Source organism: Salmo trutta, chromosome 19 (assembly GCF_901001165.1).
Source record: "Salmo trutta chromosome 19, fSalTru1.1, whole genome shotgun sequence".
In the NCBI taxonomy this organism is placed as follows: Eukaryota; Metazoa; Chordata; class Actinopteri; order Salmoniformes; family Salmonidae; genus Salmo; species Salmo trutta.
In genome coordinates, this window is record NC_042975.1 from 32,186,157 (window position 1) to 32,207,673 (window position 21,517).

At 44.3% G+C, this 21,517-nt stretch overlaps 1 protein-coding gene across 5 annotated transcripts in view; it reads right to left on the reverse strand.

Moving 5' to 3' along the window:
• Nucleotides 1-465: 465 nt before the first annotated feature.
• Nucleotides 466-21,517, reverse strand: part of LOC115154348 (microtubule-associated protein 6 homolog) — a 36,177-nt gene continuing 15,125 nt past the window's right edge. Inside the window, exons 2-7 of one of the 5 annotated variants that reach the window (XR_003867873.1) lie at nucleotides 10,849-11,068; nucleotides 5,910-6,142; nucleotides 2,521-2,631; nucleotides 2,325-2,375; nucleotides 1,271-1,333; nucleotides 877-954 (exon numbers count right to left, since the gene is read on the reverse strand). Coding sequence is in view for 3 of the 5 variants with exons in the window: in XM_029700495.1 (XP_029556355.1) it covers nucleotides 816-954; nucleotides 2,325-2,375; nucleotides 2,521-2,631; nucleotides 5,910-6,142; nucleotides 10,849-11,068 (754 nt within the window). In the remaining 2 variants the exon portion in view is untranslated. Of the gene's footprint in view, nucleotides 1,334-2,324; nucleotides 2,376-2,520; nucleotides 2,632-5,909; nucleotides 6,143-10,848; nucleotides 11,069-21,517 lie in introns of all 5 variants that reach the window. The other 4 variants (XM_029700495.1, XM_029700497.1, XR_003867874.1 and 1 more) reach the window with 4 other exon arrangements.

The following is a 21,517-nucleotide window of genomic DNA, read 5'->3' on the forward strand; positions in this document are numbered from 1 at the left end:
GTCCTTGTAGTGTCATGTGAAGATGTGAAGGCTTCACATCAAAGTATTGTGTGCATGCATGTGTGTTTACTCCTCTGGGTAGGCACATTGAGGAGGAGGCAGCAGAGCACATCTGTACACATCTGTACTGATTACTCTTATTCTTTAATACTAACTCTTTCCTCATCTTTTACTGCATAATCAAAGAAAGAAGAGAGGGGTTCTTAATGAAGAGTAATATGAAGAGTGACAGAGAAACAGCTGCGCCAGCCAAGAGCTAAAACCCCCTTCACGCAAGAGCTTATAAGCATTATCACACAAATATTCACTAGACAAGAATGAAACTCATACAGTAAATGAAAAATGTATATGTGTCCTAAAGCATTTCTGCTTCACAAAAGTGTGGCCTGAGAACCTTGATATTAATTTTGAAGTGTGTTTACACACTTCACACACCAGTAAAAATGCAACACAGATTAGCAAATCCACAAGTTATATATATTTATTTGCATTTGAATTTAGCAATATATAGTACAGTACTGTTTCATTTTTTCAATAAGCACTTTATGGTTTGGCATTTCTAATATCATGACCAATGAAACACATTATTTTCAAACATGAGCATGTCATGGAAATTCTATTTATAGCACCTTTTGCATTTGCTCAAACAGCTATGACCATTACGCTGTTTCAAACACACTACGTGTATGTGGGTTTACCTCACTCAGAGGAGTTCTTAATGGGGTATACTAGATATGTACAGTACAGAACAGATCAGGACAATGGTCCCTCCCTGTGCACCACAGGCCTACAGTGTAGATCTAGTGGATCTACTTCTACTTTACATCAGGGGAAAAGCGCACTACTCCGCCGCTCCTCCGTGGTCCGGGTCTTTCCTCCAGTGTTTCTGGTTCTCCTCCAACGGCACCCTGGGAATGATGATCACCGGGTCGGAGAACCTCGCCATTAGGCTCTCTAGGAGGTGAGGCAGCACATAGTTGAAATACAAATAAAAAGGCACAAAGAGACACAAGATGAGGCATTTCTCAAAGGCCAATCAAAAAGCATTCTGCTGAGTTGAGCACCCTGTGACTACTCATATCAGTGGACAACATCAGACTGGTACTGTGTGGGCATGAAGCTCATTCTCAGGCAAAGCTACTCTCGGTTTCTTGTCACTAAACCTAATGTTGCTCAAAAAGACTGTGTTGGTGGACTTAAACAATTCATATTTTTTCCCCTAATCTTCATTCTGGAACAGACTGTTGGCATTTACAAAGAAAACACATACCTTCTTCAAATCCGAACAAATGTTGGCATTGTTCTTCAATCAGAGTGAGGATTTGATCAATTTCTGTTGAGGGATTTTGTGTTACTAAATAGCCACTGCTCTCCGAGTTTGAATCCAATCTGTCACTGATACCTTTTCAGACTAAAAGCTAGAGCGTACTAATGGGAATAATGAGAGTCTAATGAGAGGCTCAGGGTCTTCAAGGATACACAGCCACAGGACATTCAGAAATAATCTAACCTAAAATGAGCTAGAAACTTGAAGAGATTAAAACATGCACTTCGCTCTTTGCTCTTTACAGCTAGAGTTTCAGTGCACCCACCCTATTCAAACCCATCCCAATACACATTCAATATACATTTAAGAAAATAAATCGTTATGTTATATTTAGTATCACATTTGGTACTACGGTATAACATTTGGATTGCCGATCTAACTCAAACAACATAACATCATTACATTAATGATCAACAATGATACAACAAAAAAGTTAAGATGTATAACTATGTGTTAATATAAACATCTGTAAGGTGTGTTATCCAACATGTTTATTAATCATTTCTATATAATCAGACTGATAACATGCGGGTAATTACAATATCAGTTTGATATAATACCAAATAATGTTATATCAAATAATACAGTGATTGCATGGTATGGCTAATCCAGTTGCTTTAAAGGATTGGCATCTCTAGTCATCTGTGTGAATCCCTTGACAGTCACGGTTTACTACACAGCCATGCAATTTGTTTAGCCTTGACCTATTTTTTATCTAACCACGAGCAATGAATGCATCTAGCATCTTCCAGTAGCTCATAGAAGGCTCCAAAGTTGGACTGGACTATAGACATTTTAATAGAACAATACAGGCCCAAGGCCTCCTTAACAACCTTTAGGCGCCATACCTACAGTATAGGATGTGACAGCCAACTTGCGAGCACTCACTCACACAGCCAGCCAGCCAGCCCGACCGACCGACCGACCGACCGACCACTCACTCACTCACTCACTCACTCACTCACTCACTCACTCACTCACTCACTCACTCACTCACCTACTCTTGTTTCCATATGGAAGAGGAATCTGACCTGGTGGGAACTGTAACCTAGTACAGAGAGATTCATGGTGGGTCACTTTCAAAACAAAACCGTGCCACTATCAAATATCGAAGAAATCATGACTGAATTACATTTTATGAGCACATATGCATGATAATGAGAGATTTATGGCTGTGTGTGTTTTTAGGTTACCTTGGAATGGGTAGTGCACAGCCCCACAGGTGTTGCTTAAGCGTCTGCACCCAGCCTGTATCACGGATTGGCTGACAGAGCTGTATGTAGTGGTACTGTTTTAGCACAACCCTTCAAATGAATCAGAATGTCACTCATTAGATTTTCTAGATGTAGGATTTCACATCCTCAAAAAGCTACTCATGATACCAGATAAAGCTGAAAAATATAGTAATTACATGATTAAAATGGTTTCAGAAAATATATCCAAATGTCTCACACATTCTCACAGCCAATAAAAGGACCTTTCATAAATCATTACATTGTGTAAATTTGTACAGTTTGTTGGCCCAGTGTATTTACATGACATCTAATTCTGTAATAATGTTCTACCCATCTTTAAATTGTACATTGCTGTATAATTTAGGCTTTGAATATATTGGGACACATGATGCAAAATAACATACTGTAGCAGCAATATTCAAGCTCTTAAAAGGATGTCAGAACTCATGCCAGAATGTCTTTGATGAGCTTTGATAAGCGCTAAAGAAAATCTGAAGAGAAATGTTTTTTTCTTCCATGTGGATTCCCTCTCTAAAAATCATCTCGTCTCACAAAGACAAAGACACAAAAACATTTAAACAAATACCTGCAACCACTGTTCTTTCCCCCTCCTCCATACATTTCAACACAAAGAACCAAGAGGACACTGCTTTTTCTGCTTTTGCATTTATTCATATTTCAGTAAATAGGAGCAAGCAGAGAGAAACACAAGCACGTCACAGTAAAATATATTGGCCCAACAAATAACTTCTTTGTACCATTATTACTTCCAATTTTTAGCGTTTGTTTCTAATGCTTGGATTCAAAATCGATAGCACCGGGTGGGTTGTGTGTCAGCACTTTACATGTATGACCCCCCAACCCCTCCTTCATGTGTTACGAGAGAAAGCATCCCCCTTCCCCATCCAAAGGCTGCAAAATGCTAATAAGATGGCCCTCGCCCTCTGCTCCGTGGGCGCATGCTCAGTCTGTGGAATACGGTGTGGTGATTCATTGTGACATACTAACCAAGACACCACCATGGCAAATGGAGAGACAACACACTCCATTACTCAAAACTGAGGGGAGCGAGGGACTCAGGGGACACTGACTAGCACAACAGATGACAACAACAGAAAGAGACTGGGGAGTGTGAGGAGGTGGGGGTTGACCCATGACAAGACAAGTCCTGCACAATGCACTGCTCTATTGAGGCCTATCCTATCCCAGGAGTCTGAGACGCTGTTCTGGTCTTTACTACTGTCTGCTAAGACACACGCAGACGTCTAGTAGCATACTATTACTTACAGCAAATAGAGCTCCACTGGCACTATACAGCCAATACAAAGGGGACAAGTCTAACTTGATTAATTTTGACATAATTAGGTTTTCATTTGTAATACAGATCATTTTCCTTGCTCACTCATTTTATCCCTTTCAAGAAACTGCAAACATATGCAGAAGTATAACACAAATGTAAACCAAATATAGAATTGAGTTTCGCTGCTTGTCCTAATTCAATGAAATCACAGGGGAGAAATATCAAGTTGCTCTACGTTGTTAGCCTATGCCTACAATATTTAGATTGCCATGGAAGGCAGCAGAGAGAGATTGATTCGAAGTTAAATGCGTTGAATATAATCTTGTCATCTACACGTAATCTTGTCAACCTAATCAAATCCACACACTTAGACACACACCTGGTTCAGGGAAGAGGCCAGTTCATTGAGGCCTGTGTTAGACAGACACATACAGATAATAATTTGAGAAAAAGAAGCATTCCAAACGGCCAGCATTCAACTTACCATCACATCACAGACTCATTATTATTCAATAAAGAGAGGTATTAGCAGAGGTGGTAATCAATGTTTCATACCCAAACAAATAGATGAATAAATAAAACATAATAAATGACATATAATTATAAAACCACGAATCCGCTCCTACTAGTGTGGACTAATATCACATCCAGCCAGACACCACTTTAGACCTCTGGGATGTGACAGCGTTGCTGGGGTCCCATCTGCTAGTCCCATGGGGGCCTAATCACGTTGGTTACAGTCAACCATGGCTCTGTGTGTGTGTGTCTGAGAGGAGGGGAGGGGCTGTAGGCGGGGGGGTGTGAGGTTATAGGTTAGGCTGCTCTATGCAGGATTAAAAAGCGATCCTGCCACTCCACTGAGCTATATCTACACAGAGTCTGCATGGTCTGGGTGATAGCATAGCTAACGACCACAGAGCCACAAAATCAATTTCCTATCGTGACTCAGTGACATGTAATGTAGTTATTCAAATGGCTAATGTAATTATAATTTCATGATAGTAACATTTAATTTATCTGCTGTGCAAATAACTGGTCTAGTAATGCATCATCATGTTACTGAATCCCAGATGGCTCCTGGTTTGGCAACAAGGTTGATGAAACAAGATATCCTTGTCTGACCTTTAAAATAACTAATTTTCCTGTGAATAGAGAGAACACTTTGAATGAGACAATATGAGGTTTTAAATGTTTACCTGACAATTATTTTCTCAAAACCATTCCCACATCATCCACAATCAACAGTTATTAGGTTTACAAAATAAGATTTCATTCAAGAATGATGGCAAAGTTTAACAAAGCATCTTAGTAATGGCAATCTGATTACAGACAGACTTGGAGGCCCGTGTACACAGGAAGACAGCATTCAGGACCTACAGAGCAGGCACACACTCAGCCATGGATCAATACACTCTAGAAAAACCAAGCTGCACATTTATCAAAGATTTTCAGACCATAATTCTAGATGAGTATCTATCTTTGGATAAATTTAGCAAGTTACAGCTATAAAGATCAAGTCCATTCAGTGAGCCAATTTACATGGTATTCTCTTTCCCAAAAATCCTTGATAAACTCAACAAAGCAATCTTTTCAGTTGGAAGATGGAAGCCAACCACACAGGATTGCTAATCGGTGAGCTCATGCAACAATAGCACGCGCCGTTCATTGGTAGCCATGGCAACCTTGAGATGGAGACGGAGAAAGGGGGGTGGTCGGTGGCATCAGGAAGCAGAGGAAGCGGATGCACACATCCCCTCGTTAGTACGGTGATCTAATGTAATGTGAGGCAGGGAAGAAACGACATGTCTTGTCCCAACTCACATTTACTGTAACTACTACTAACTTAGCCAATTGGCAGAGAGAAAAGAGTGAAAGAGAGAGAGAGAGCAGAAAGAGGAGAGATAGAGAGAGAGAGAGAGCAGAGAGAGAGAGAGAGAGAAAAGAGAGACAAAACTTAAAAGGGGATGAGAACCTCTAATTTTGCAGCCTTTGTGTTCTTTCCCTCAAAGAAGAATAAAAGGTAGAAGTAGTGCTAAATGATTTTTACTCTTTTGCCTCAGCCAGTTTGTTGTTCATCTCTTTACTTTTCTCCTTGTCCATCTCCGCAGGCCTGGACTCAGTGGGCTGGTTCTCCAAGGTCTTCTGCTTGGTGCCCCGCAGTGCTGTGCTGCCTTGCAGCTTCTGCTCTTTAGCCTTCTTCACAGGTTTTCCCCCCTGGCTCGCTAACCTGGTGCCCGCCTTTTTGGGTTTGGATCGGGGAGCACTGTTAGACCTCTCAACCTAGGCACAGGTGATGGGGAAGATTGGGATTCTTTATATATTCTATCACCCAAGAAATTAGCAACAGGAGTAAATTACTGTGAAAAAAGCTGCAGCTGTCCTCGGTTTGATATTGCGTTTGTTTCATTATTACAATTAGATGTGTTTTGCCATTACGACATACACAGTAAACAGAACAGCAAGAGAAATATTCTGTCATTCACAAGGACAGTGGGTTTGAAAATGTACTCTAGGAGGCTGTGGTTCTGAATAGGAGATTATCTCCCTAGTCAAAAAATCCTATAGGATTAGTGATTTTTCCAATATAATCCCAGAGGATTCTCACAAACCTATGGGATTATGTGGCACCTCTATTAGAATCCTATTGGACTACTTTTTTCCTATTGGAAATGAAAAGTAATCATATTGGATCCAATAGGATTCTCACAGTCCTATAGGATTTGTGTCACCTGTATCAGAATCCTATTGGAATTATATTGGACTAGTTTTTTCCTATTGGACCCTATATGATTCTCACAATCCTATCAGAATCCTATTGGAATTCTATTGGACTAGTTTTTTCTTATTGGAAATCAAAAGTAATCTGATTGGATCCTATAGGTTTTTGATAAGCCTTTTTTTGTCACCCCAATCCGAATCAAATTAGAACTTTTTTGATCATTACATTTATTGGTGTCAGAAGTAGAAATGTATATAAAAATTTGCCAGCTAGCTAGCTGACTACGGTGGCTAGTTAACATACGTGAGACCGGGGGTTGAAAATGCTTCGAGGGAATCCGAAAGTGAAAGTGGAGGTAGGGGACGTTTATAGCCAAGGAGGTGCGTGTGCATGGACGTCGGAGGATCTGGCTGAGGAGATCGCCAGGGCATCGGAGCACAGAGGCCGCTTGATGGAGACCGCTAGAATGATGGCGGCTGAAGCGGGTATGAGTTCTTCGTCGACTGTGCTTCGCGCGGATTCTAATGGGCGGACCAAAGGGGTGACGTCAACACTGCGGGACGAGGAATCTGAGGCTCAGGATGTAAACGAACATGGCGGCGTCCAGTTCCCGATTGCGTCCATATCTGCTAAAACCCCGAAGTACTCCGGTAAGGCGGATTGGGAAGCTTTTCATGCTCAGTTTGAAATGTTAGCTCATTTTGGGGGGTGGTCGAATGAAGATGCAGGGAGACAGACCCACTGTCTGAGCTAATGGGCAGAGCAGCCCAGAGCCGGAAAAGTCTGCATGGGTGGCTGAAATGACTGAACTAATTCGTGCTGTGTCGCTACAGGGAGCACGAAACACACGCCCTGGTCCCAGGGTCTGCTGGGGGTGTGGCCAGCCAGGCCATCTGCGCGAGGATTGCCCCATGTCTCCCAGAGCTCAGGGAAATGGCTTGGGGTCCGCATAGACGGGGTAGTGCGGACCCCTGGCTCTCTTTCCCAACCTCCACCATCTTCAGGAGGCGCCCACTGACGCGGATGGGGGAACAAGGCTCCATGTCCCCCAGAAGCAGACGAGGGTGCTCCCCTGAACCACCTGCTGCCCGAGGACAAGGCCTTCACTTGGATAGTGGAGTGCGAGGAGGACTTCAGCACCCTCACAAGTACACTGATCAAGGCCCCTGTGCTTGCCCCCCCTGACCTCACATTGCCCTTTATCCTGGACACGGACACAAGCAATATGGGCATGGGTGGGGTGCTGGCCCAGGTGGGGCCAGAGGGGGAGAGAGTGGTGACATACTTCAGCAAAACATTCAACAAACATGAGTTCAAGTACTACCTGGGTGGCCTGCCCTTTACTGTAAGGACTGACCACTTTGCTCTCCAGTGGCTCATGTCTTTCAGAGGGGCAGGTGGGCAGGTGGCACGCTGGTTGGAGGAGCTTCAGCCGTACGACTTCACAGTGGTGCACAGGGCAAGGGCACGCCACTCCAGAGCACTCATGGGGTGGTGGAGACTGGACACTTTGGGGTCACAAAAACACTCTGCGGCCTCCGTCAAGGCTTTTATTGTGGGCAGCACAAGAGGGATGTGGAGGACTTTTGCCGCCGCTGTGACAACTGCACAGCGAGAAAGGGCCCTCCAGGCTGCTCTCATGCTCAGCTCCAACAGTTCCCAGTGGGGGCTCCCATGGAGAGGGTGGGAGTGGATGTAGTTAGGCCGTTCCCCACCACAGACAGTGGAAACCGCTGGGTGCTCACAGCCATGGACTATTTCACAAAATGGCCCGAGGCCTATGCTCTGCCTGACCAGGAGGCAGAGGCCATTGTCGACTCCCTGACAGCGGGGATGTTCAGCAGGTTTGGAGCTGCGGAGTCCATCCACAACGACCAAGGCAGAAACTTTGAGTCCCGTGTGTTCGCCACCATGTGTGAGAGGCTGGGTATGCACAAGGCCCGCACTACTCCTCTCCATCCTCAAAGTGATGGCCTTGTGGAGCGCTTCAACAAAACGCTTGGACATCAGCTGGCCATCGTCTCTGCCAAACACCAGTGTGACTGGGACAAGCACCTGCCTATGGTCCTTATGGCATGCCGCTCCGCTATCCAAGCCTCCATTTCCTGCACGACTGCCCTCCTCATGTTGGGGAGAGAGATCTGCACCCCTGCAGAGATGGCGTTTGGTCTGCCCCTGGATAGCCCTCCTGTTCCCCCAGGGCCGGAGTATGCCCGGATACTCCAGGACCGCCTGGAGACAGCCCACACCTTCGCCAGAGAGCAGCTGGTGAATGCAGGTGTGAGGCAGAAGAGGAACTATGATGTGCACACCCGGGGAAGGCACTTTGTGGCTGGGGAGCTGGTCTGGGTCTATAGAGTCTGCAGAGGGTTTGGGAGGTTGTTTACCAGGTGCAGCTTTTTTTTGTTATGGGACAAGCTAGCCCCACACAGAGGGGCCTCTTCTCCCCAAACCCCAGGGACCCCCACAATTCTCCTCTCTGGCAATGACATTCACCAGCCTACCCCCTGGCGCCGCAGACAAGGCTCCAGACAGCACACTCCCCCAGTCTCCCTCCCTGTGTCACCGCGTGGTTCCCCGGAGCCACGGACTGTATACCCCGTTCCCTCATCCTTGTCCCCCATGTCCCTGACTTCATCCCCTGGGCCCCAGAGGGGTAGCCCCCTGCCACGGACTGAACCCCCTGTTTCACATCTGGACACTCTGCAACCATCACGGCCACGCAGGCAAAGGAGACCTCCGGGTCGCTTCAGAGACTTAGTTTGTTCTGTCGGGGACGAGGGACTTTGTGGTGGGGGGGGGGCTGTGTAGCGACCCGCACAGACAGCTGTGTGTTATGTGTTATGCTGTTAGTTGGTTGTGTTGTACTTACCAGTACCAGTGTTCGCTGGGTCTGACATGCCAATCAACCTGCTATGAGCCAATCACGGGAATGCCTGGAATGTTGTGGTTGGTGGAGTGGCGTGGAGGGGGGTTGGCAGGGGGGTGGAGCATTGCATGTTTAAGACCATGTTTTAGCCATTGTTCTCTCTCTTACGTCTGGTCTTCACAAGAGAAGGTCATGGTTGTTTTATACGGGTATCTTTCATTTATTTGGCGTGGGCTACGGCCAAACAGTAGCCTGTGCAGAGCTGGGAATAAACCGTGAATTCGTAAACTCATTCCTCTGTCTGGACAATTGTTCCTTTATGATCCAACCAGGTCATTACATATACTATTGAAAATTGATTTTGAAAGTTCCATTTATATTCCTAAAACATACATTGAAAATTATGTTGTTGATGCTTCCCATTGACAATCACTTTTGATAAATAGCCCAATGTCAAAACACTGTTTTGAAGTGTGCAAATAAATAATTAATTAACAGTTTGTGATATATTGAAAACCTAAACATAAAATGCACTACCTACACATACATGTACCATAATAGTGATCATATTACTTAGAAACTAACTAAAAACTAACACATACTGTCCACGTACAGGAAATTAGTGCAATATAAAATAATTAAGGATGTAAAAATAAATCAACATTTCAATTTCTCACTAGCTTAACAATTTACAGAGTAAAAAAATGCTCTTCTGCACAATTTAACCGGCCTGCTCTGGAAAGAGCTCCCATAGTGACTGTGCAGTTCATTCGCCCTGCCTACTTATTATAACCTGTCAAGCCAAAATTTTGATATTATTCTATTCATTGTTATTTCAGATCACATTGTATGGACACTACAATTACATAAATACAGCTTTATTGGAAAATCTGGGTGGCAGTAACCGAAAGGTTGCTGGCTTGAATCCCTGAGACGACTAGGTGAGGAGAATTGTTTTTTGTCGGTGTGCCTTTGAGCAAGGCACTTAACCCTAATTGATCCTGTAAGTCACTCTGGATAAGAACGTCTGCTAAAATGTAAATCTCACAGCTAAATATGGAACAGAAACCTGAACATTTATGTTTACCTGCAATCAAGATTAAAGACCAGTAAACTGAGGAACATCATCTCTCCCGTGTCTCTGGAGCACAATCTCCATATCTTTGCCTATTCACACCACTGAAAAAATCCTCAGGTTCTCAACCTCTTCATCACACCATCACAATATGGGAGACAATCATATAGGATAGGTTCCAAAGTCTGATTGCAATTTCTATTGGAATTTGTTTTTGGGAATCCTATCAGATTTGTTTTTACTAGGGCTGCATTATGGCTGTACCATTGGTGTAGTCAATAGGACATGGGCTGCATGGTTTAAAGGAGCTTAAACATTCTCACCTTGGTCTCTTGTAGCCTTTTGTAGGGCTCATTGTACAGGCTGCGTATCCTCCTCCTGTCCACAGCCTTGTTGTCATTGGGCTGCTGCTTGGCCTGCTCTCCCCTGTAGGTGGCGCTATAGCTGGTCTCCAGGCTGGTCTTCTCATCAGGGGGAAGGAACTGGGACTTTGCTCGGATCAGCTTCACTGGCTTCACATCCCCGTGGGCCTTGAACTCAGTCCTACGAGAATAATCAGTATCAAATACAGTCACGGAAGAAACTGGGATACAGTAGTGTGATGAAAAAAGCTCTCTTCACATTTCACCTACAATCTATTTAGGGACAGTAAAGAAGACTAGATCTGTATTGTCCCAAATGGCAATTTGTGTTGCAGCATGTAGGCATTTAAATACTCATGAACAATGAAGCAGTCACATACCAATAAGTACATTGACATAGAGCAGGCAGTGGTACTCAAAGTTGCCTTCTGTTTGGATATAGAAATATATTTAGTGGAATGACTGGGTGTCTCCCATAGTATGGGTGAATAGGTGGGTGTATGGGAGCAGTGACTGCACCAGGCAGCTAGCGGCTCAGGTATTTAGTATAGTCCAGACACAGCAGTTCTTCAGAAGGTCAGCTCAATGGCGTTCACACAGAACAGCTTGACCTCCAGTCTCATAGAGAGGGTTCTGTACAGGACGAGCCAACCTCCAGATAATCATCAAATTGAGATCTGTTCACTATCAACTCTTTAGCAGGTCTATGAACGAACATGTTGCTAATCATTTGAGTTTTAGATTGAACTGCCTTTCATAGATCAAGTTGATTTCAAGAGTTGTAATGGATTTTGAACTCATAAAAGCGGACCTAATGTTCCAGAAATGACTACAAGATGGCCTTCTCACTGATGAGCAGCTTGAGGCTGGGACATGGCATATTAACTCTAGTATTGGGAGGTCAGGTGGAAACATATTCATTAATTCATTATCCATAACTTCGATGTTCCTTTCCCACTGCTCCTTCGTACTTTCTAACCAAATTCCATTGTTCATGCAACTAAGGTGGCTGTCAGACTGGGTGCGCAGCTGGTCAACTGGAGTCAGGTGCAGGAGAGCAGAGATGAGTGAACAGGCACACTTTAATTGGCAGAAGCAAATCAGTCGGACGCAACAGCGTCACAACACTCCAGCCAAAGGCAAAAGCGAATAGCGCACTAGTCACACAAATAATGTACAACAATACAATACCACGGGCTCAAAACAATACCCAGAAAAAAACAGCAATAAACGTAACGAACAATACCACACACAGACATGGGGGGAACAGAGGATAATATACATATAGAGTGATGAGGGGATGTAAACCAGGTGTGCAGGAAAACAAGACAAAACAAATGGAAAATGAAAGGTGGAGCGGCAATGGCTAGAAGACCGGTGATGTCGACCGCCGAGCGACGCCCGAACAAGGAGAGGAGCCGACTTCGGGGGGAGTCGTGACAGTGGCAAACACCAAATGAAAACAGAGGACTCCCTCCCTGGTCCCTGGACAAGAAAAAACTACCTGTCAAGGCTCCCCAGTGACCCCACTCTGTGCAGCAGCAGACCCCAACCCCCAACCCCTCCCCCCACAACAGCACAATGCACACGCCTTCCCTTATAGCCACACTGAAAAACACAGCATAGACCAACATAGAGAAGAATATCACAGTGAAAAACTCAATGTTCCCGCTGTGCGCTACAGCAGTGAAGGGAAGGAGGGAGGGAGTGTATATTGATTAGGTAACACTATTACTAGCTAACACTATTACTAGCCTGGATGTAGGAGGCAGCCCAGACAGGCCAGGCAGCCCAAGCAGGCTCAAGTACTACAGGCCCATTATAACAATTAGGCTGCTGCTGAAGATCACATAAAAAGACATGATGTCAATCACACTACAGCTCAACCCATGGAAACCAAGGCAGCTACTGTAGCATGGCCATGGATTGATGACGAGAAGGCTTAAGTAACTGCCATCCATTAAGTAATACACTGTCCGATGTGTGGTACAAATGTGGCCTTCATTTGAATAAAATAGAAGAGTTGGCAACACTTTATTTGGATAGTCCCAAGTAGATGGTTTGTAGATGTTCAGTAGATGTTCAATAACTGTCAACAACATTTCAACTAACTATCCACTAACCCTAACCCTTATCCTAACCCTAAACTTAACCCTAATCCTAGCCCTTATGCTCACCTTAACCCTTACCCTAACCCATATTCTACATATAACCCTAACCTTAACCTTAGCAAGCAGTTTCTTATCAACATATAATTTGTTGATAGTATGACCATCTGTAGATCATCTATAGGTAACTGCCAAAATAATGGAAACACTTGAGTAAATGAGGGATACAAAGTATATTGAAAGCAGGTGGTTCCACACAGGTGTGGTTCCTGAGTTAATTAAGCAATTAACATCCAATCATGCTTAGGGTCATGTATAAAAATTCTGGACAGGCCATTATTTTGACTACCATGGCAATGCCCCCATAGGATGCCAATGCCCCCATCCACAGGGCACGAGTGGTCACTGAATGGTTTGATGAGTATGAAAACGGTGCAAATCATATGTCATGTCTGTCTCATTCACCAGATCTCAACCCAATTGAACACTTATGGGAGATTATGGAGCGGAGCCTGAGACAGTGTTTTCCACCACCATCAACACCACATCAAACGATGGAATTTCACAACACTTATAGAATCTATCCCAAGGTGCATTGATGCTGATCTGGCTCGTGGTGGCCCAACACCCCATTAAGACACTTTATGTTGGTGTTTCCTTTACTTAGGCAGTTACCTGTATATGGGACTATCCAAATATAGTGTGACCCAATAGTTTGAGAATTTCATACTGATTTTCTTCAGTATGACATTCTCAAACTATTGGGTCACACTATATTTGGATACTTAGGCAGTTACCTGTATATGGGACTATCCAAATATAGTGTGACCCAATAGTTTGAGAATGTCATACTGAAGAAAAATCAGACTGTATATGTAGCTGGCTCTTTTCTAACTCCATCCCAGTTTGAAACAGAGCTGGATTTGTATCTCAAATATCCTCTTGTAATAGGTTGTCATGGGATAGCATGTGGCTGGAGAGAAACATAACAGAATGGGTGGTGATGAGGAGAATGCCTCAAAGAGAACATTATCTGCATTCTCTGATTCTCACACCAATGGAACATCATCTGCTGTTAGCTCCAAAACACAACATCCAAGCTTTTATCTACATCAACTGTATCTCAGCCCTCTATCTCGATCTTTCCTATACAGTATCTACAGTGTCACGGCCCGTCCTCTGCAGTGCAGGGGCGTTTCCTCCTGCAGGCAGAGGAGGGTCGTTAGTGATTGGAGCAACCTGGGCTCAGGGTATTTAAACTGCTTCACTAACCACTCCTCTCTCTCCCTGCTACTCCAGGTATGATCCTGTTTTGTTTGTTCCTTTGTAGTTTTACGTAGTTTCCACTCAGTCATATTCACACACACTGATTCATGCATCCCTGCACTTTACATACACCCTACATTATGACATTTCCACACCTCATTCCTTTTTCTTTGTTTAAAGTTAATAGTTTTTGGTTTATAATAAATAACCTTTTTGATTGGCCTATACCTGTTGTTCGTGTCCCCTCATTTTTGCCACAGGCTATGAGCCGGCCTGTGACAACAGAGTAATGCTATCTTTTGTATGACATGTTTTTATGTCAAGTGTGTGATGAAGCTTGCCTTAAACTAATCTAAAAGACAGAGTGAACCACTATCTCTGTGAGCCTCCAATCTTATTGATGTAGACCAGCGGAACTCACCTCAGAATTTTTTTTTGATATCCAAATTGTTCATAAATTTAAATGAACCTTTATTGGCATTAAATAATAAGATCTTATTGGGTGGCATTTAGAAAATATCTAATGTATTATGTATTACCACACTGCAACTATACATCAACACATGGACCCAATCCAATTCGTATACCGCCCCAACAGATCCACAGATGACGCTATCTCTATTGTACTCCACACTGCCCTCTCCCAGCTGGATAAGAGGAAGTGCATTCGGAAAATATTCAGACGCCTTGACTTTTTCCACATTTTGATATGTTACAGTATATTTTTCCCTCATCAATCTACACACAATGCCCCATAATGATAAAGAAAAAAACGTTTTGTTTCTGAAATAATTAACAAAAAATACTGAAAAAAAAACAAACTGAAATATCACATTTACATAAGTATTGAGACAGTTTACTCTGTACTTTGTTGAATCACTTTTGGCAGCAATTACAGCCTTGAGTCTTCTTGGGTATGACGCTACACGCTTGGCACAACTGTATTTGGGGAGTTTCTCCCATTCTTCTCTGCAGATCCTCTCAAGCTCTGTCATGTTTAATGGGGAGCGTCGCTGCACAGCTATTTTCAGGTCTCTCCAGAGATGTTTGATTGGGTTCAAGGTCAGGCTCTGGCTGGGCCACTCAAGGACATTCAGACTTGTCCCGAAGCCACTCCTGCGTTGTCTTGGCTGTGCGCATAGGGTCATTGTCCTGATTTCTGGTTTCTTGTTTCTCATGGTCTTTAGGTGCCTTTTGGCAAACTCCAAGCAAGCTGTCATGTGCCTTTTCTCAGGAGTGCCTTCCGTCTGGCCACTCTACCATAAAGGCCTGATGAGTGCTGCAGAGATGGTTGTCCTTCTGGAAGGTTCTCCCATCTCCACAGAGGAACTCTGGAGCCATGTCAGAGTGACCATCGGGTTCTTGGTCACCTCCCTGACCAAGGCCCTTTCCCCCGATTTTGCCGGGCAGCCAGCTCTAGGAAGAGTCTTGGTGGGTCCAAGCTTCTTCCATTTAAAAATTATGGAGGCCACTGTGTTCTTGGGGACCTTTAATGCTGCAGAAATATTTTGGTACCCTTCCCCAGATCTGTGCCTCGACACAATCCTGTCCCTGAGCTCTACGGACAATTCCTTTGACCTCATGGCTTTTTTTTGCTCTGACATGCACTGTCAACTGTTGGACCTTATATAGACAGGTGTGTGCCTTTCCAAATCATGTCCAATCAATTTAATTTAACACTGGTGGACTCCAACCAAGTTGTAGAAACATCTCAAGGATAATCAATGGAAACAGGATGCAACTGAGCTCAATTTTGAGTCTCATGGGCCTCCTGAGTGGTGCAGTGGTCTAAGGCACTGCATTGCAGTGCTAGCTGTGCCACTAGAGATTCTGGGTTCGAGTCCAGACTCTGTCGCAGCCGGCTGCGACCGGGAGGCCCCTGGCGCGGTGCACAATTGGCCCAGCGCCGTCCGGGTTAGGGGAGGGTTTGGCTGGCAGGGATATCCTTGTCTCATCGTGCTCTAGCGACTCCTGTGGCAGACCGGGCACAGTGCAAGCTGACATGGTCGCCAGGTGAACGGTGTTTCCTCTGACACATTGGTGCGGCTGGCTTCCAGGTTGGATGTGCATTGTGTCAAGAACCGTGCGGCTTGGTTGTGTTTAGGAGGACGCATGGCTCTAGATCTTCGCCTCTCCCAAGTCCGTACTATAACAGTTGGATACCACGAAATTGGGGAGAAAAAAGGGGTAAAAAATAAAACATGTATTTGATTCGCATAGCAAACGATTAGAATATTTATATAAATAAGGTATTTTAACATTATACATTTGCAAAATTTCGAAAAACCTGTTTACACTTTGTCCTTATGGGGTATTGTGTCTAGATCAGTGGTTCTTAACCTGGGTTCGATCGAACCCCAGGGGTTCGGTGAGTCAGTCTCAGGGGTTCGGCGGAGGTCAAGACACACACCCGACTCATATGATTCGTGATGACACGCCCCTCTTGGCCATCATTGGCTGCAGGTGATCACGCAACATCGCTTGGCCTATCTGTGCTGCAGGGAATTTGGCGCGCTCAGTAGTCGAATTGTGACTGTCGTGATGGTATGTCGTGTGATTTCTTTCTTAATATTTTAATCCCTTCATACTATGTCGAGCAAAAAAAGAAAGTGGTCGGACGAATATGTACAATATGGATTCACATGTATAACGGAACGTGATGAGAGTCAGCGTCCTAACTGCATGATTTGCAATGCCAAGTTGAGCAATTCTAGTCTAGCACCGGCAAAACTAAGAGAACACTTCCTTAAGCTGCATGGAGATGGACAATACAAGAACACAACGCTCGCTGAATTCAAGGTGAAGAGAGCCATTTTTCCAATTAAGAAGGGTTCGGTGAATGCGCATATGAAACTGGTGGGGGTCAGTACCTCCAACAAGGTTAAGAACCACTGGTCTAGATCAATGAGAAAAAATAAATCATTTAATAAATTTTAGATGAAAGTCAAGGGGTCTGAATACTTTCTGAATGCACTGTATGTAAGAATGCTGTTCATTGACTACAGCTCAGTGTTCAACACCATAGTGCCCTTCAAGCTCATCACTAAGCTCAGGACCCTGGGACTGAACATCTCTCTCTGCAACTGCGATCTTGGACTTTCTGACGGGCCACCCGCAGGTGGTGTTAGTAGGCAACAACACATCCACCACACTGACCCTCAAAACGGGGGCCCCTCAGGGATGTGTGCTTAGTCCCCTCCTGTACTCCCTGTTCACCCACGACTGCACACCATCATTATGTTTGCTGATGACATGACAGTGGTAGGCCGGATTACCGACGACGATGAGACAGGCTTTAGGGAGGAGGTCAGTGACCTGGCATTGTGGTGCCAAGATAACAACCTATCCCTCAACGTCAGTATGACAAAAAAGCTGATCGTGGATTACAGGAAACAGAGGGCCGAGCACGCCGCCATCCACATTAACGGGGTCGAGAGCTTCAAGTTCCTTGGTGTCCACATCACTAAGGAATTAACATGGTCCACACACACCAACACAGTAGTGAAGAAGGCACGACAATACCTCATCCCCCTCAGGAGGCTGAAAAGATTTGGCATGGGCCCTTAGATCCTCAAAAGGTTCTACAGCTGCACCATTGAGAGCATCTTGACTGGCTGCATCACACACACACAATATATATATATATATATATATATACGCTCACACACACACACACACACACGCATGCATATTGATGCCACACACACACACACACACACACACACACACACACACACACACACACACACACACACACACACACACACACTTTTTCACATATGCTGCTGCTACTCTGTTAATGGATCCTTTCTGATTGCCTATTCACTTTTACCCCTACCTATATGTACATATTACCTAAATTACCTCGTACCCCTGCGCATTGACTCGGTACCGGTACTCCTTGTACAGCCTTGTTATTGATATCTATTGTGTTACTATTTTCTTTTTGCTAATTTTCTTACTTACTCGTAAGTAAGCATTTCACGGTAAAGTCTACACCTGCTGTATTTGGCATGTGACAAATAACATTTGATTTGATTTAAATTGACCCACAACATTTGATTTTCTCATGAAGTAAACTGCCCATGATCTCTATGATGTGACATGGTGAGTAGAGCGGTGGTTAAAATAATTACAAAGTAGATTACACAAAGACAGATTCTACAATGTCCAAGGCCAGGGGCACAGAGTGCTACCCGCAACAGGGCACTAGTGACGGAGGGTAGTGGTAGGACTGGCAGAGAGAGAGAGAGAGAGAGAGAGAGTCAAACACAAGTCTATACTGTACATAACTAGCTGGACAACGTCATGCTCATATGACTGGTAACAATCAAGCTAGTGTCTTTCAGGTCAGTGTGTGCTTGGTACCTACTCTCCTTCCAGCTGATCAGTGTACATTTCTTTCAAAACAGGTCTTTGACAAAGACAAGTATCAAAATGTTTTACGTATGACAGGATTAGGTAAATTTCTTGAAAATTCCTGCACACCTGTTACACACACTTCTAACTAACAACTGAACACATCTAATTTCCCTTTACTCTATTATGTGGTACTACAAATGAAACTTCCCTCCCCCAAAACAAGCTGTTATTTGATGAGGTCAAGCTAACATATGTATTTCTTACTGTGTGGCCATGTAGACGATATGACACTGGCACTGACAAGGGGTGTATGTGTGTGGGGGGGCAGGGAACAACACTGCTGAGATACACACACCCTCTATTTTCTAACATGGCACAGCCAGGCAACAGTCCGGCAGAGAGGGAACATTCTGGCACTCCTCTCTTAGAGACTAAGAAAGGGCAGAGAACAGAAAAAAATGGCCATCAACACGACACTTATAGCTTTATGGCTAGTCTAACTCTAAACAAATGTATTCCCAAGTAAAATCGTGCACTCTCCTTAAACATGCCATGTCAGTTAGGATACATCCATTCATGAGAGAAAATGGAAGAAATCCAATTGATTGCAGCATTTACATTGGACTGTGCTTCATACAGTGTTTTATATTAAAAATCATTATCATCAGTTTGACTGGACAGTCAGTCTATTTGACTGTAAGTTTACCTTCCTATATCAAATCAAATCAAATTCTATTGGTTGCTAACCCATATTTTGCAGATGTTATCGCAGGTGCAACGAATTGCTTATGTTCCCAGCTCCAACAGTGTAGTAATACCTAACAATACACACAAATCCCCAAAATAAAAAGATAAAAACATCCCCAACATGGCACAAAGTAGGGAGGCAGCTGAACTGAGGGATCTTAACCCCTGTTCTGCCTGAAGTGGCAGCAGGTTCCCTAGTCAGAGAATAGAGCACAGGGATAGAGCTCTGCTACCCGACATGAACCCGACGATACATCAATAACAAGGGTACGGGTAGGACTCGGGTATCACTAAATTGATCCCTAACATTTTGAAGCAGAGCCATTCGCTTGTGCTCTGCTGCATAGTACTGTCATATCTGACTAAGATCATAACATGGTTTTGGAAGTGTTTCAACCTCGTCAAATATAAGAAAATAATGAGGCCTCCCGAGTGGAGCAGCGGTCTAAGGCACTGCATCGCAGTGCTTGAGGCGGCACTACAGACACAGGATCCATCCCGGGCTGTGTCGCAGCCGGCTGCGACCGGGAGACCCATGAGGCGGCGCACAATTGGCCCAGCGTCGTCCGGGTTAGGGGAGGGTTGGCCGGCCGGTATGACCTTGTCCCATCGCGCTCTAACGACTCCTGTTTCGGGCCGGGTGCATGCATGCCAGTTGTACTATGTTTCCTCTGACATATTGGTGCTGCTGGCTTCCGGGTTAAGTGAGCAGTGTGTCAAGAAGCCGTGCGGCTTGGCAAGGTCGTGTTTCGGAGGATGCATGGCTCTCGACCTTCGCCTTTCCTGACTCCGTACGGGAGATTCAGCAATGGGACAAGACTAACTACCAATTGGATATCACGAAAAAAGGGTAAAACATTTAAATATTCATAATAATGAAAAAATAATAATGTTCCTTCAGTTTTGTCGGAGTTAAGAGTGACGAAAAGTAGGTAACAACTCTCATGTCTAGTCATTGAGCAGAGCAGCCCGAGCCAAGCAGAGCTGTTGTTATGGATACTCACCGAGTGTGCATGCAGAGCGAGCTGTCTGTGCGCAGGGAGCGAGTGACAGACAGATAGGAGCAGCTAATGGATTTACTAATAGAGGAAGTTATTTTCTGATTTCGGGTTTCGGGCACGGCCAGGCTTTAAATTTGGCAGAAGCAATCGGGTGGGTAGGGTAGGGCCTGAAATGTAGCAGAAATGGGTAGGGCTTGGGCTTAAAATTCATGCCCTTGCAGGGCTCCACCTCACACAGCAAATACAAGTCATTGAAGTCTACACAATGGTGGTGGAAGCTAGGCTTTGATGGAGACAAAGAGAGGTCCTTGATCACATCTGTCACAGTCCGCACCATCCACAGTCCAACATGTCATGCACACACGTTATTATGAAATCAAAAGAAAAAGGTGAGAAATCAGGAATGATTGAAACCTGACATAAAACCAAGGCATTCATCATAAATGCTACTTCATGTTTTCCTATTCGATTGATAAAGAAGCTGTGAATGGCGCCGGAGGGGATGGCTGGTGTTTTAAGGGTTCCTAACCAACTATGCTATTTTGTTTTTGTTTTTTTCGCATTCTTTGTAACTCTTTTTGTACATAATGTTGCTGCTACCGTCTCTTATGACCGAAAAGAGTTTCTGGACATCCGAACAGCAATTATTCACCTCAAACTGGAATTTGTGTCTAATGTCTAATATTAAAGAAGTCTTGAGGTATTGCTTGCCTGAGGTAGAATACCTCATAATAAGCTGTAGACCACACTATCTACCAAGAGAGTTCCCATCTATATTATTCAAAGCCGTCTATTTAACACCACAAACCGATGCTGGCAATAAGACTGCACTCAACGAGTTGTATAAGACCATAAGCAAACAAGAAAATGTGCATCAAGATGCAGCGATCCTAATGGCCGGGGACTTCAATGCAGGCAAACTTAAATCTGTTTTACCTCATTTCTACCAGCATGTCACATGCAACCAGAGGAAAAACACTCTAGACCACCTTTACTCCACACACAGAGACACATACAAAGCTCTCCCTTGCCCTCGATTTGGCAAATCTAACCATAATTCTATCCTCCTGTTTCCTGCTTACAAGCAAAAACTAAGTAGGAAGTACCAGTGACTCGCTTAATACGGAAGTGGTCAGATGACGTGGA